At 44.5% G+C, this 14,895-nt stretch overlaps 1 protein-coding gene across 1 annotated transcript in view; it reads right to left on the reverse strand.

Moving 5' to 3' along the window:
- Positions 1–14,340: 14,340 nt before the first annotated feature.
- LOC120063523 (EGF-like repeat and discoidin I-like domain-containing protein 3) overlaps positions 14,341–14,895 on the reverse strand; it is a 249,839-nt gene continuing 249,284 nt past the window's right edge. Inside the window, exon 11 of the mRNA XM_039013893.1 lies at positions 14,341–14,490. Coding sequence (XP_038869821.1) covers positions 14,341–14,490 — 150 coding nt within the window. The remainder of the gene's footprint in view (positions 14,491–14,895) is intronic.

Consider the following 14,895-nt stretch of genomic DNA (forward strand, 5'->3'; position numbering starts at 1 on the left):
TAACCTCAACGTTCAGAAAACGAAGGAGCCGATCGTGGACTTCAGGAAACAGCAGAGGGAGCACGCCCCATCCACATCGATGGGGCCACGGTGGAGAAGGTGAGAAGCTTCAAGTTCCTCGGCGTACACATCACTGACAATCTGAAATGGTCAACCGAAACAGACAGTGTGGTGAAGAAGGCTCAACACCCTCACAAATGTTTACAGATGCATTATTGAGAACATCCTGTACAGGCTGTATACGGCAACTGCACCGTTTGCAACCGCAGGGCTCTCAGAGGGTGGTGCGGTCTGCCCACAGCACACAGCCATGCAATCTCCATAGACAAATATTGGTGGTAGAATGGCATTACTGAATAGCTCAGTGACTTTCAACATGGCACCGTCATAGGATGCCACCTTTCCAACAAGTCAGTTTGTCAAAATCATGCCCTGCTAGAGCTGCCCCGGTCAACTATAAGTGCTATTACTTGGAAGTGGCAACGTCGAGGAGCAACAACGGCTCAGCCGTGAAGTGGTAGGCCTCAGAAGCTCACAGAATGGAACCAATGAGTGCTGAAGCACGTAGCACGTAAAAATGATCTGTCCTCGATTTACAAAACTCACTACTGAGTTCCAAACCGCCTCTGGAAGCAACGTCAGCACAATAACTATTTGTCGGGAGCTTCATGGGTTTCCATGGGAGCAGCCGCACAGAGGCCTAAGATCACCATGCGCAATGCCAAGCGTCAGCTGGAGTGGTGTAAGGCTCGCCGCCATTGGACTCTGGAGCAGTGGAAACACGTTCTCTGGAGTGATGAATCATGCTTCACCATCTGGCAGTCCAATGGATGAATCCGGGTTTGCCAGATGCCAGGTGAACGCTACCTGCTCCAATGCATAGTGCCAACTGTAGGTTTTGGTGGAGGAGGAATAATGGTCTGGGTGTTTTTTTTCATGGTTTATGTCACTTAGTTCCAGTGAAAGGACATTTTAACACTACAGCATACAATGACGTTCTAGACGATTCTGTACATCCAACTTTGTGGCAACAGTTTGTGGAAGGCCCTTTCGTGTTTCAGCATGACAATTTACCTGTGCACAAGGTGAGGTCCATACAGAAATGTTTTGTTGAGATCGGTGTGGAAGAACTTGACTCGCCTGCAAAGAGCCCTGACCTCAAGCCCATCGAACACCTTTGGGATTTATTGGCCTAAACGCCCAACATCCGTGCCCGAACTCATTAATGCTCTTGTGGCTGGATGGAAGCAAGTCCCCGCAGCTATGTTTCAATATCTAGTGGAAAGCCTTCCCAGAAGAGTATTATAGCAGCAAAGTGGGGACCAACTCCATATTAATGCCAATGATTTTGGAATGAGATGTTCAACGAGCAGGTGTCCATATGCTTTTGGTCATGTAGTGTGTATATACAATTGCTATTGGAAAGTATTCAGACCCCTTGACTTTTTCCACATTTTGTTACATTGCAGCCTTATTCTAAAATGTATTAAATAAAACATTTTCCCCAGAAATCCACACACAATACCACATAATGACATAAAAACAAAATAAGATTATTTACATAAGTATCCAGAGCCTTTGCTATGAGACTCGAAATTGAGCTCAGGTGAGTCCTGTTTCCAGTGATCATCCTTGAGATGTTTTTACAACTTGATTGGCGTCCACCTGTAGTAAATTCAATTGATTGGACATGATTTGGAAAGGCACACACCTGTCTATATAAGGTTCCTCAGTTGACCGTGCATGTCAGAGCAAAAACCAAGCCATGAGGTCGAAGGAATTGTCCATAGATCTCTGAGACAGGATTGTGTCGAGGAACAGATCTGGGGAAGGGTACCATGAAATGTCTGCAGCATTGAAGGACCCCAAGAACACAGTGGCCTCCATCATTCTTAAATGGAAGAAGTTTGGAAGCACAAATACTCTTCCTAGAGCTGGCCGCCCGGCCAAAATGAGCAATCGGAGGAGAAAGGCCGTTGTCAGGGAGGTGACCAAGAACAAGATCATCACTCTGACAGAGCTCCAGAGTTCCTCTGTGGAGATGATAAAACCTTCCAGAAGAACAACCATCTCTGCAGCACTCCACCAATCAGGCCTTTATGGTAGAGTGGCCAGACGGAAGCCAATCCTCAGTCAAAGGCAGATGACAGCCCGCTTGGAGTTTGACAAAAGGCACCTAAAGACTCTCAGACCATGATAAACAAAATTCTCTGGTCTGATTAAAACAAAATGGAACTCTTTGGACTGAATGCCAAGCGTCACATCTGGAGGAAACCTGGCACCATCCCTACAGTGAAGCATGGTGGTTGCAGCATCATGCTATGGGGATGTTTTTCATCGGCAGGGACTGGGAGACTCTTCAGGATCGAGGCAAAATGAACGAAGCAATGTACAGAGATCCTTTACAAAAACCTGCTCCAGAGCTTTCAGAACCTCAGACTGGGTTGAAGGTTCACATTCCAAAAGGACAACGACCCTAAGCACACAGCCAAGACAACGCAGAAGTGGCTTTGGGACAAGTCTCTGAATGTCCTTGAGTGGCCCAGCTGGAGCCTGAACTTGAAACTGATCGAACGTCTCTGTAGAGACCTGAAAATAGCTGTGCAGCAACGCTCCCCATCCAACCTGACAGAGCATGAGAGGATCTGCAGATAAGAGCGAAAGAAACTCCCAGAATAGAGGTGTGCCAAGAGTGTAACGTCATATCCAAGAAGACTTGATGTTGTAATCGCTACCAAAGGTGCTTCAACAAAGTACTGAGTAAAGGGTCTGAACAACTATCTAATTGTGATTTTTCAGTTGTGTCACTATGGGGTATTGTGTGTAGATTGACGAAGAAAAAAACAGTCTCACCAATTTTATAATAAGGCTGTAACATAACAAAATGTGGAAAAAGTCAAGGGGTCTGAATACTTTCCGAATTCCAGGACCACAGAGCTGAGCAACTAAAACGATTTCTACCATGACCTGTTCTAATTCTTGGTACTGTTAAAAGCAAATGAAACAATTGATATGTATTTACCGACCTGATTAAAAAAGAACAGAGACAAATTGCATTTTGGCTAGTATAGCCTTATAAATCAGTGTATATCAGTGTTCAAGCCTACACAAGGCCAAGGACCACCAGCCAAAAGTGCTGGAGAGATCACAGTGATGTGTTAGACATTTTTGATTTGTAATGAACCCGAGGGAAGCATGATATACTGAATAAAGTTCTCTCAGGGTAGTGGTAGAGGCCTGCATATATAAATGTTTGTGTGGCGATGCTTTGCTGGTGACATTGCCAGTGATTTATTTAGAATTCAAGGCACACTTAACCAGCATGGTTCCCCCACAGCATTACGCAGAATTACGCCATACCATCTGGTTTGCGCTTAGTGGGACTATCTGTCACGCCCTGACCTTAGTTCCTTTTTTATGTCTCTATTTTGGTTTGGTCAGGGCGTGAGTTGGGGTGGGCATTCTATGTTTTGTTCTATGTTTTGTATTTCTAGGTGTTTGGTCTGGTGTGGTTCTCAATCAGAGGCAGCTGTCTATCGTTGTCTCTGATTGAGAACCACCCTTAGGTAGACTCATTCCCACCTGTGCTTGTTGGGTAGTTGTTTCCTGTTGTGTGTCTGCACCAGCCAGAACTGTTTCTGTCGTTATTCTTTGTTATTTTTGTTATTTCAGTGTTCATTTAATAAATATGGACACGTACCACGCTGCACCTTGGTCCTCTCCTTCCAACAACCGTTACATTATCATTTGTTTTTCAACAGGACAATTACTCAAAACACATCTCCAGGCTGTGTAAGGGTTATTTGTATTGGGGATATTTGTGCAGAGGTGAGTTGGGCATCACCACACACTTTTGTGAGGTTTTATTGCATGGATGTCACTGCTCCCAGTGTGGCCCACAATCAATCAATCAATCAAATGTATTTATAAAGGCCTTCTTACATCAGCTGATGTCACAAAGTGCTGTACAGAAACCCAGTCTAAATCTCCAAACAGCAAGCAATGCAGGTGTAGAAGCACAGTGGCTAGGAACAACTCCCTAGAAAGGCCAGAACCTAGGAAGAAACCTAGACAGGAACCAGGCTATGAGGGGTGGCCAGTCCTCTTCTGGCTGTGCCGGGTGGAGATTATAACAGAACATGGCCAAGATGTTCAAATGTTCATAGATGACCAGCAGGGTCAAATAATAATAATCAAAGCGGTTGTCGAGGGTGCAACAGGTCAGCACCTCAGGAGTAAATGTCAGTTAGCTTTTCATAGCCAATAATTCAGAGTATCTCTACCGCTCCTGCTGTGTCTAGAGAGTTGAAAACAGCAGGTCTGGGACAGGTAGCACGTCCGGTGAACAAGTCAGGGTTCCATAGCCGCATGCAGAACAGTTGAAACTGGAGCAGCAGCACGGCCAGGTGGACTGGGGACAGCAAGGAGTCATCAGGCCAGGAAGTCCTGAGGCATGGTCCTAGGGCTCAGGTCCTCCGACAGAGAGAAAGAAAGAGAGAAACAGAGAAAGAGAGAAAAAGAGAGAGAGAATTAGAGAGAGCATACTTAAATTCACACAGGACACCGGATAAGACAGGAGAAATACTCCAGATATAACAGACTGACCCTAGCCCCCCGACACATAAACCACTGCAGTATAAATACTGGAGGCTGAGACAGGAGGGGTCAGGAGGCACTGTGGCCCCATCCGATGATACCCCCGGACAGGGCCAAACAGGCAGGATATAACCCCACCCACTTTGCCAAAACACAGCCCCCACACCACTAGAGGGATATCGTCAACCACCAACTTACCATCCTGAGACAAGGCCGAGTATAGCCCACAAAGGTCCCACAGTGTGCTTAAAGCTGGGACAGGAGTGTGTAATTGGGTATTGCACAAACTGCGTGCTGCCTAGACTACCACTATTTGCGGGTTAGATGTCTGGGTGGTCTGCAATAGGTCGTTTCATTTGGTATCCGTTGGGTTCGGCTTGGGGCTGGATTGCAGTTCCCCATTGTGATGTATTTTACTGAGAATACCAACTCAAAGGGAATGTTATATTTTGACTACTGTTCCCCGAAGAAGGGAAACGAGGAACAACACCTGTTTGGCCCAGCGCCGCCGGTTCTGGGGTCGTTGAAGAGCGGTACTGAATTAAGGAAGGAATCCGAGCCTCAAAGTTATCACTTGTGGAAGGGCGGGGCTTCCAGCAAAGCACAGTTTTCATTGGCCTTGTCAGCGCGATCTTAGTTCTTCAGTCGAAGTCGTGAGAGTACAACTCCCCAAAGTGATGTGTTGTACCTCGCTTCCCTCCTTCAGGGAACAGTAGTTATAGTCATAATGTTATGTTTCAGAGCCCTTTTCAAACCAGACAATAGAACAGAGCTACCAGTAAAATTGAATGCAGGTATCTAGCTTCCATCCAGAGTGCCACCTATAACATTTTAATTTAATAGCCCTATGGAATTAGATCAGCTGCAACTCAACATGTTTACAGATGCTATTCCAGAGATCAGATGAAACTTCTCTTATATATCTGTGAACTCCACTGGATTCCTAGAGCCCTTATTTTCTATAATATTGTTTATAGGTTGTCTCTAATACAGTTAAAATCGCAAAACGGATTATAATATGCTTTCATTCATACAGTAAACTCGGGACCATACAGTAAACTCACGTTGTATATTAAGCAGTGTGAGGACAAACAACTATTCAGTCAAATAATTGAGGAACATTTGATATGCGAACCATCACAGGACCTTGTCAGCAGTTTTCCAAGAAGAGACTGAATTACCTAAGACGCCAATGCTAGTTATTTATAGCAGATCTTTGTCGTAAACACTTACCTAATTTGTCAGCATGGCTGTATGCTTGTCACACTCACGATTGGGGGCGCATGGATTTCACGTACGGTACAAAAACTTTCTCGTTATCTTGTTTGTGTAGTCTGTGGGGAGTCTTTGGCAGAACTAGGCCACTCTTGAGTGTGGCATTCGCTTCACTAATGAAATTGTTGCTAATGTTATTTGGCATTCCAGTTACCTATGGAACATTGAAGTGGGTCAAGTATGTGACCAAAAAGCTTCAAAGACCGCCAACAAAACTCCTCTCCTGTATCTTATTTAGGTCAGATCTACCGTGAGCAGCAGATGTATCTGGGAGCAGTGTGACTTGACTAGGCAACACACAGCTATCCTGTATGTTAGAGAGGAGACCAGACTCCCAACATAGTGGATGTATGCATTGTATTAGGCTGACCTTTCCCTCAAGGTCACGCATATACAACCAATTTGCTGTCTAAGAGCTCAATTCTCGGGCCACTCTCTTTTCTCTGTATACATCAATGATGTCACGCTTGCTGCTGGTGATTCTCTGATCCACCTCTATGCAGACGACACCATTCTGTATACATCTGGCCCTTCTTTGGACACAGTGTTAACAAACCTCCAAACGAGCTTCAATGCCATACAACACTCCTTTCGTGGCCTCCAACTGCTTTTAAATGTTAGTAAAACTAAATGCATGCTCTTCAACCGATTGTTGCCGGCACAAGCCCGCCCAACTGGCATCACTGCTCTGGACGGTTCTGACTTAGAATATGTGGACAACTACAAATACCTAGGTGTCTGGTTAGACTGTAAACTCTCCTTCCAGACTCACATTAAGCATCTCCAATCCACTTCCGATCCTTGACTTCGGCGTTGTCATTTACAAAATAACCTCCAACACTCTACTCAGCAAACTGGATGTAGTCTATCACAGTGCATTCCGTTTTGTCACCAAAGCCCCATATACTACCCACCACTGCGACCTGCATGCTCTCGTTGGCTGGCACTCACTACATATTCGTTGCCAAACCCACTGACTCCAGGTCATCTATAAGTCATTGCTCGGTAAAGCCCCGCCTTATTTCAGCTCACTGGTCACCATAGCAGCACCCACCCGTAGCACATGCTCCAGCAGGGATATTTCACTGGTCATCCCCAAAGTCAACACTTCCTTTGGCCGCCTTTCCTTCCAGTTCTCTGCTGCCAATGACTGGAACGAATTGGAAAAATCAGTGAAGCTGGAGTCTTATATCTAACTTTAAGCATCAGCTGGCAGAGCAGCTTACTGATCACTGTACCTGTACACAGCCAGTCTGTAAATAGCACACCCAACTACCTCATCCCCATCTTGTTATTTATTTGCTCTTTTGCACCCCAGTATCTCTACTTGCATATCATCATCTGCACATCAATCACTCCAGTGTTAATGCTACATTGTAATTATTTCGCCTCTTATGGCCTATTTATTGCCTTACCTCCCTACTCTTCTACATTTGTACACACTGTACATAGATTTTCCTATTGTCTATTGACTGTTTTTTGTTTATTCCATGTGTAACTCTGTGTTGTTGTTTTTGTCACACTGCTTTGCTTTATCTTGGCCAGGTCGCAGTTGTAAATGAGAACTTGTTCTCAACTGGCCTACCTGGTTAAATAAAGATTAAATTAAATAAAAATAAACAACAGTACGTGGACTCCCCTTCAAAATAGCGGATTTGGCTATTTCAGCCCCACCCGTTGCTGACAGGTGTATAAAATCAAGCGCACCGCCATGCAATCTCCATAGACCAACATTGGCAGCATCATGGCCTTTCTGAAGAGAGCAGTGACATTCAACATGGCACCGTCATATGATGCCACCTTTCCAACAAGTCAGTTCGTCCAATTTCTGCACTGATGGAGCTGCCCCGGTCAACTGTAAGTGTTGTTATGGTGAAGTGGAAATATCTAGGAGCAACAATGGCTCAGCCGCGAAGTGGTATGCCACACAAGCTCACAGAATGAGACCGCTGAGTGCTGAAGCGCTTAGAGCATAAAAATTGTCTGTCCTCGGTTACAACACTCACTACTGCGTTCCAAACTGCCTCGGGAAGCAACGTCAGCACAATAAATGTTCATCGGGAGCTTCAAAAATGGGATTCCATGGACGAGCAGCCGCACACAAGCCTAAGATCTACATGCATAATGCCAAGTGTCGACTGGAGTGGTGTAAAGCTCGACACCATTGGACTCTGGAGCATTGGAAAAGCATTCCCTGGAATGATGAGTCACACTTCACCATCTGGCAGTCTGCCGGACGAATCTGGGTTTGGGGGATGCCAGGAGAACACTACCTGCCCCAATGCATAGTGCCAACTGTAAAGTTTGGTGGAGGAGGAATAATGGTCTGGGGCTGTTTTTCATGGTTCGGGCTAAGCCCCTTAGTTCCAGTGAAGGGAAATCTTAACGATACAGAATACAATGACATTCTAGACGATTCTGTGCTTCCAACTGTGTGGCAACAGTTTGGGGAAGGCCCTTTCCTGTTTCAGCATGATCATGCCCCCATGCACAAAGCAAGGTCCATACAGAAATGTTTTGTCGAGATCAGTGGAAGAACTTGACTGGCCTGCACAGAGCCCTGACGCCAACCGCATCAAACAACTCTGGGATGAATTGGAACACGCCAGCGAGTCAGGCCTAATCGCCCATCAGTGCCCGACCTCAGTAATGCTCTTGTGGCTGAATGGAAGCAAGTCCCCTCAGCAATGTTCCAACATCTAGTGGAAAGCCTTCCCAGAAGAGTGGACACTGTTATAGCAGCAAAGGGGGGACCAACTCCATAATAATGCCAATGATTTTGAAATTAGATATTTGACGAGGAGGTGTCCACATACTTTTGGTCATGTAGTGTACTTCAGCCCCTTGACTACACCTTCTCTATCCCCTCTGCTGAACTCTGCAACTCATTCCTTCAGTTTTTCAAGGACAAGATCGCCAAAATAAACTCATCACTGACTGATCAATCTCCCTCAGCCGCCCCTCCCCCTGTCAACCTCCCAACTGTCACCCCTGAAACTAGGATCTCTGAATTTGCCCCTATTGACTTTCCTTATATCTCAAAATTCATCATGTCATCCAAGAATACAACTTGCTCCCTGGATCCTCTCCCAACTATTCTCTTCAAAGACTGCCTGCCTGCCTTGTGTCCATACTGTATATCACTCACATCGACAACTTCTCCCTCGCCCATGGAACTGTCCCTCCATCGACAAAATAGCTGCAGTCAAAAAAGTGAGGACTGGACACCACCATCCTCAATAACTTCCGCCCCATTGCCAACCTCCCCTTCCTAGCCAAGACTCTGGAACGCACTGTTGCCTCCCAAATACAAACCCACCTGCTAGTTTACAACCTGTTCGAGCCCCTCCTGTCTGGTTTCCACCCCCTCCACAGTCCTGAAACGGCTCTCCTCAAAGTTATCAATGACCTCCTCACATCTGCTGGTGCCCTCAAGATCCTAATTCTCCTTGACCTGAGTGCCACTTTTTTTCTTCTTCATATCCTCCTCACCAGGCTTGGGGGTCTGGGTGTTGAGGGCACCCCACTCTCCTGGCTGCAATCATACCTCACAAACCGGACCCAATACAACTTTTTGTTTTCTGTTTTATTGGGGGCGGCTCCCGAGTGGCGCAGCGGTCTAAGGCACTGCCTCTCAGTGCAAAAGGTGACACTACAGTCCCTGGTTCGAATCCAGGCTGAATCACATCCAGCTGTGATTGGGAGTGCCATAGGACGGCGCACAATTGGCCCAGCGTCGTCCGGGTTTGGCCGGGGTAGGCTGACATTGTAAATGACGTGCCTAGTTATATAAATAATAATGAAACACCTCCCTCAATGGCTACACCTCAGACTCAGCTGCAGTTATATAGGGTGTCCCCCAGGGATCTGTGTTGAGTCCCTTACTCTTCAACTACATCCTCCCACATGGTCAGACCATCTGTCACTTCAACCTTGACTTCCACTGCTATGCCGATGACACCAGATCTACCTCTGCACAAAATCCCTCCTCAACCCACCTCTGACCCACATTGAATCCTTCCCTCACCAAAGCTGGCAACCTCACCACTGTCTATCCCTCCATGCACACTACCTTGGTGTCATCCTGGACATCATGGACTGTCCTTTGACCACCACATAAGACAGACTGTCAAATCCTCATTCTTCCACCTCCTCAACATTGTCAAATTTAGCTCCTTTCTCTCCTGTCCTGCCGCTGAAACATGCATTCCTCCCATCTTGACTACTGCAACTCACTACTTTCCGGCATCAACTCAAGCTCCCTCTATAAGCTCCAACGGTTCAAATCTCTGCACCCCGACTCCTCACCCACACTAAGTCCTGGCAGCACATCATCCATGTCCTCTGTGAACTCCACTGGATTCCTCTCTCCCAACACATTGATTACAAGATCCTCCTTATGACCTACAAAACCCTTCACCACCTTGCCCCCCTTACCTCTCAGACCTTCTTCTCCCATACCAACACACACGTGCACTCCGTTCCACCACAGCAGGCCACCTTGTCATCCCTAGGTCGAAGCTCCAGAGTTTCTGCGACAGGGCCTTCTCCAAGGTTGCTCCTAGGCTCTGGAACTCCTTCCTTCCAGCCATCCATGACTCGGAGTCCACCACTATCTTTCAGTCCCTCCTACAGCCCTACCTCTTTTACAAGGCCTACGTTTTAGCCCCCTCCCACACAAATACGAGCAAAGAAATACACTGCAAAGACACTCATCTCTTCACCATACTGTGCAGTACCTACCTCAAACCCTTACCCTACCCCTTACCGTAAACCGAGTTTGTACCCTAACCCCAATCACACCCTTTACCCTAAACCGGGTTTGTATCCAAATCCCAACCCTACCCTGCCCAAACACTGATACATCGCACTCTTTCCCTTCTTTGAACCCACCCCTCTCTTTATTCATGTTTTTCTTTTCATTTCTACAATTGTTAAGCAACTTAGGGTCCCTGAAAGCGCTATAAGTCCCATCTATTATTATTACAACAGTGATTTATAGCCCTGAAATACAGCGACCATCTGTAATAACAGATAGGCGTGATTCGGAACTGCATTTTACATTACATGACATTTTAGGCAATTTACAGTTAGTGCATTCATCTTAAGATTAATTTTCCTCAATAAAGGAGCTATCAGCAAAGTCAGAGCTTTTAAGGGGGGAAAGTAAAGTGCGAGTGTTAGTTATTTGGGGGGGGGGGGGGGGGTCAGGGTGAGAAGGGGGTTTTCTGGGAATATTTAAGATGTTCTTTAATTGATTGGATTTATATGGCGGTGCTTTTCTACCAACTGAGGTACTCAAAGCACTTTTCATAGTAGGAGGAAACTCACCTCATCCACCACCAATGTGTAGCACCCACCTGGGCGATGAAGGGCAACCATTTTTTGACAGAATGCTCACCACACATCAGCTATCAGGTGGAGAGGTGAGGAGTGATATATGCCGATGAGGAATGAGGGGGATGATTATGTGGCCATGATGGAATAGCGCCAGGTTGGGAATTTAGCCAAGATACCAGGGTTAAAACCCCTCTTTTTAATGACCACACCCGTTTAATGTCCCATCCAAAAGACGACACGCCTACGCAGGGCAATGTCCCCTTCACTGTCCTGGGGCATTGGGATATCCTTAGACTAGAGGGAAAAGTGCCGCCTACTGGTCATCCAACACCACTTCCAGCAGCATTGGATCTCCCATCCAGGGACCGACTAGGACTGGCTCTGCTTAGGAAGGTTCTGGTCGGGTTTCAGATGTTTTCGGGAAGATGGACAGGGACTCTGCTGTCCTACTGTAGCTTCAGGGGGAAGCTGGTTCCACCATTGGTGTGCCAGGAGAGAGAAGAGCTTGGACTGGGCTGAGTGGGAGCCTGCCTTGTTGGAAAAATTACTTGTCATGCACAAAGTAGATGTCCTAACCGACGTGCCAAAAGTATAGTTTGTTAACAAGAAATTTGTGGAGTGGTTGAAAAAGGAGTTTTAATGACTCCAATCTAAGTGTATTTAAGCTTCAAACTTGAACGGTATATGGACTCAGGTGGTTGAATACTTATCTAATCAAGATATGAGTGTTTTATTTTTCATGAATCTTAAAACAAAGTTTTCTTCCACTTTGACATTAGAGTAGTTTGTGTTGATCATAGGGAAAAAAAAGACAAATCCTTTTTAATCCCAATTTGTAACACTACAAAACGTGGAAATTGTCAAAGGGTATGAATACTTTCTGAAGGCACTGTATCTCCCCATAAGCGCTCACAAATGATTGAATCATTACTGGACAATGCATTTCCATGTTTGGCCTTCGAATCATGTTTTGATCTCCTGCCACAGCCAAGAAAATGAAGTTGAATGTGCTACAAAGGAACTAAGCATGGCTGCCTAAGGTAAATCAATGAAGACGACACGCTGCAGCACAGCCACGTGAAATTAGACGCTGGGAGAAAGTAGAGCATGACCACAGAGAACAAGAGAAGAGCATTACATTATTAAAGTAGGGTAATGTGACACATTTGCGAGCAAAAAGAAGGCAAGCCATGTGATTCACAGACATCTTTTTTATTGGTCAAACGGAAAGACCGAAAAAGCAGAATCCTTTCTCAGCTGTACACAGTCGTAGTTTCTGACACTCTCTTCTGCAGGCGTGGACTAATTAGCATATCATTGGTACACTTTTCTATATAGCGCTTGATACTCAGACTGAGTAGACACAGAAACACAAAATTGACTTATTGGTTCCCCTTCACCAGTTAGCGAAGGTTTTACAATGCACCAATGGTGAGTGCAAGGTAAAAGACCTGTAACATAATGTGCCTGTGGACATGGACATATTTGATACTGTATCCCTCCTCATATGTCATGCTGACATCTCCATTGGTTAGTAACGATCCCGTTGTGTGAAAAGCGCACACAGACAGCGATCTAGAATGATCAATCAAAAAGACAACGTTATGGACACAGAAACTTCTTGACAAGATATACTCATAAATAGCTTGATCAAAAGCCAAGATATTAAAAAATTAAATAAAAACCATTATGCACAGCCAAATACATCCATTATAAAAAGTGAGTTGCATGGCATGATGCTAATGCCGTGTCCATGGATCTAAGACATATTATACTTTCATGATGCATGTCATGATACTTTCAAATGCAACACTGAAATACAGTGACATACTGTAACAACTGATAATGTTCATTGTACAGTTATTTAAATATTCAAAGTTCTTACATGTATTTATATTCTTTTGAAAACACATGAATAGAAAGCTTTTTGTGTGAAGTTAATATAATAATTTGTGTGATAGATTTTTAATATAATTTGATTTATTTCATTAGCATGGTAATGTCTGTACACATAACATATTGTCAAATATTATTATTCAAAGGAGGGCTTACTCTTTGTGTGGGTATGGATGGGTGACTTCTATCCTGAGCTTTTCACATTGATTAAAAATGATATTGTAAAGGCAGGAGGAGGATTGGGCACAAGGATACAAAAGCAGAGAAAATAAACAAAAGTCTAAACAATGTATACAATTCTAAAAATGTGACATTCCAAGAAGAGATCTTTCAAACACAAAATGTAAATGCATGTAAATAAATTAAAGATGAGATAGAAAATTCAAGAGTATTTGGACACACTTCAATCAGCCAGTCCATCAACCTCTGTATCTATACTGCAGTGACACTTTTGTCCTTGTTATTCGTCCACTTTTAAGCTTTTGCAGTGTGTGTATCAGAACTATTGAGAAATGCACGTTAAACCAAACCAAAGCAATTTCTCTTAGGGAAGGAGTTTTAAATTATGTCATAATAAACTTTTAATATCATAATTTATGCACCATGCAATTATTTAGTGTTTTACATTTAATACAACAGCATTGAGCATTGTTATTGTATTTTATTTGCCCTACATTGTCAGTAATGTTAAAAGCCTGGCTTGAAGAGGTGTTATAATCAAAAGTAAATATATATCTGTCACTGTAGTATTTAGTTGTGATAGTTTAATGATTTTTGGGATAGTTCCGAAATAAGTTTCAGTGGGGTTAACAATGTCCAATGAAGCATGATAGACAGGTTTCACGTTTTCTTTGTTAAAAAGTGACACTGTACAGTAGCTTCCAGGGCAATATGTTTAAACCACAGTGTGATTCCCCTCTCCACACTCCAGCCCCCTCCCATCAAATATGTTACGGGTTCATTCCAAACATGATGGGAAAAAAATCTGGAGAGGAATAAAAAGACATTTACCACAAAAATAAGAAAACAAAAAAGGGACAAAACCAGGACAAGGGCAGGTTTAAATCAAACAGCAACCCATCATAACCAAACACATATTCTTGAAAAATCCATTTGAAAATGATTTATTTTTACAGGTTGCACAGTTTATGTTGAAACACTGAATCTGGGATAGATGATCCAGTATTAAAGGGGGGAGAGGGGGATAGGTGGACAGATGAGGAGGAAGGGTGATCACTCTTCCTCTGTGCATCCCAGTAACTCTGCACGCAAAGTGATCCTTCCGTACCACGACCATGGAAGGATCCGGACAAATCGGGCGTAGATGGGCGGATCTATCACGTTCTTTCTGTGCGTGTCATTGTCAAAGTTTCCTTGGAACACCTGCGAAAGGAAGGACAGTGGGAATGAGATTAAATTAATGGTGATCTTGAACACCCACACATATCTCAGCAAGCTTGTTAGTGTATGTGAGCCTCATTATGCACAGAAGTGAGATTAGAAAGGATAGAAAGAGCAAAGGTTAGAAGAAGACAAAGAGTGATGGACATGCTGTGTAGGCTACATAATTCTGATGGGTTAGGGTTAGGGTTAGGGCATTCCATAATGCTAGGAGGTATGGTCACGACCTGTGCTTTTTGGCCGTAGAAAACACATGGCAGCGGAGTTAGCGACCTTTTGTCCTTTGCCTCACGGCAGGCCATTCTTAGTGCTATAGTATCCAACAAGACCCAATAGACATGCAAAACTACGGCCCAGAAGCAAATGATCAATCTCACTGTTGATATG

Source organism: Salvelinus namaycush, chromosome 18, assembly GCF_016432855.1.
Source record: "Salvelinus namaycush isolate Seneca chromosome 18, SaNama_1.0, whole genome shotgun sequence".
Lineage (NCBI taxonomy): Eukaryota > Metazoa > Chordata > Actinopteri > Salmoniformes > Salmonidae > Salvelinus > Salvelinus namaycush.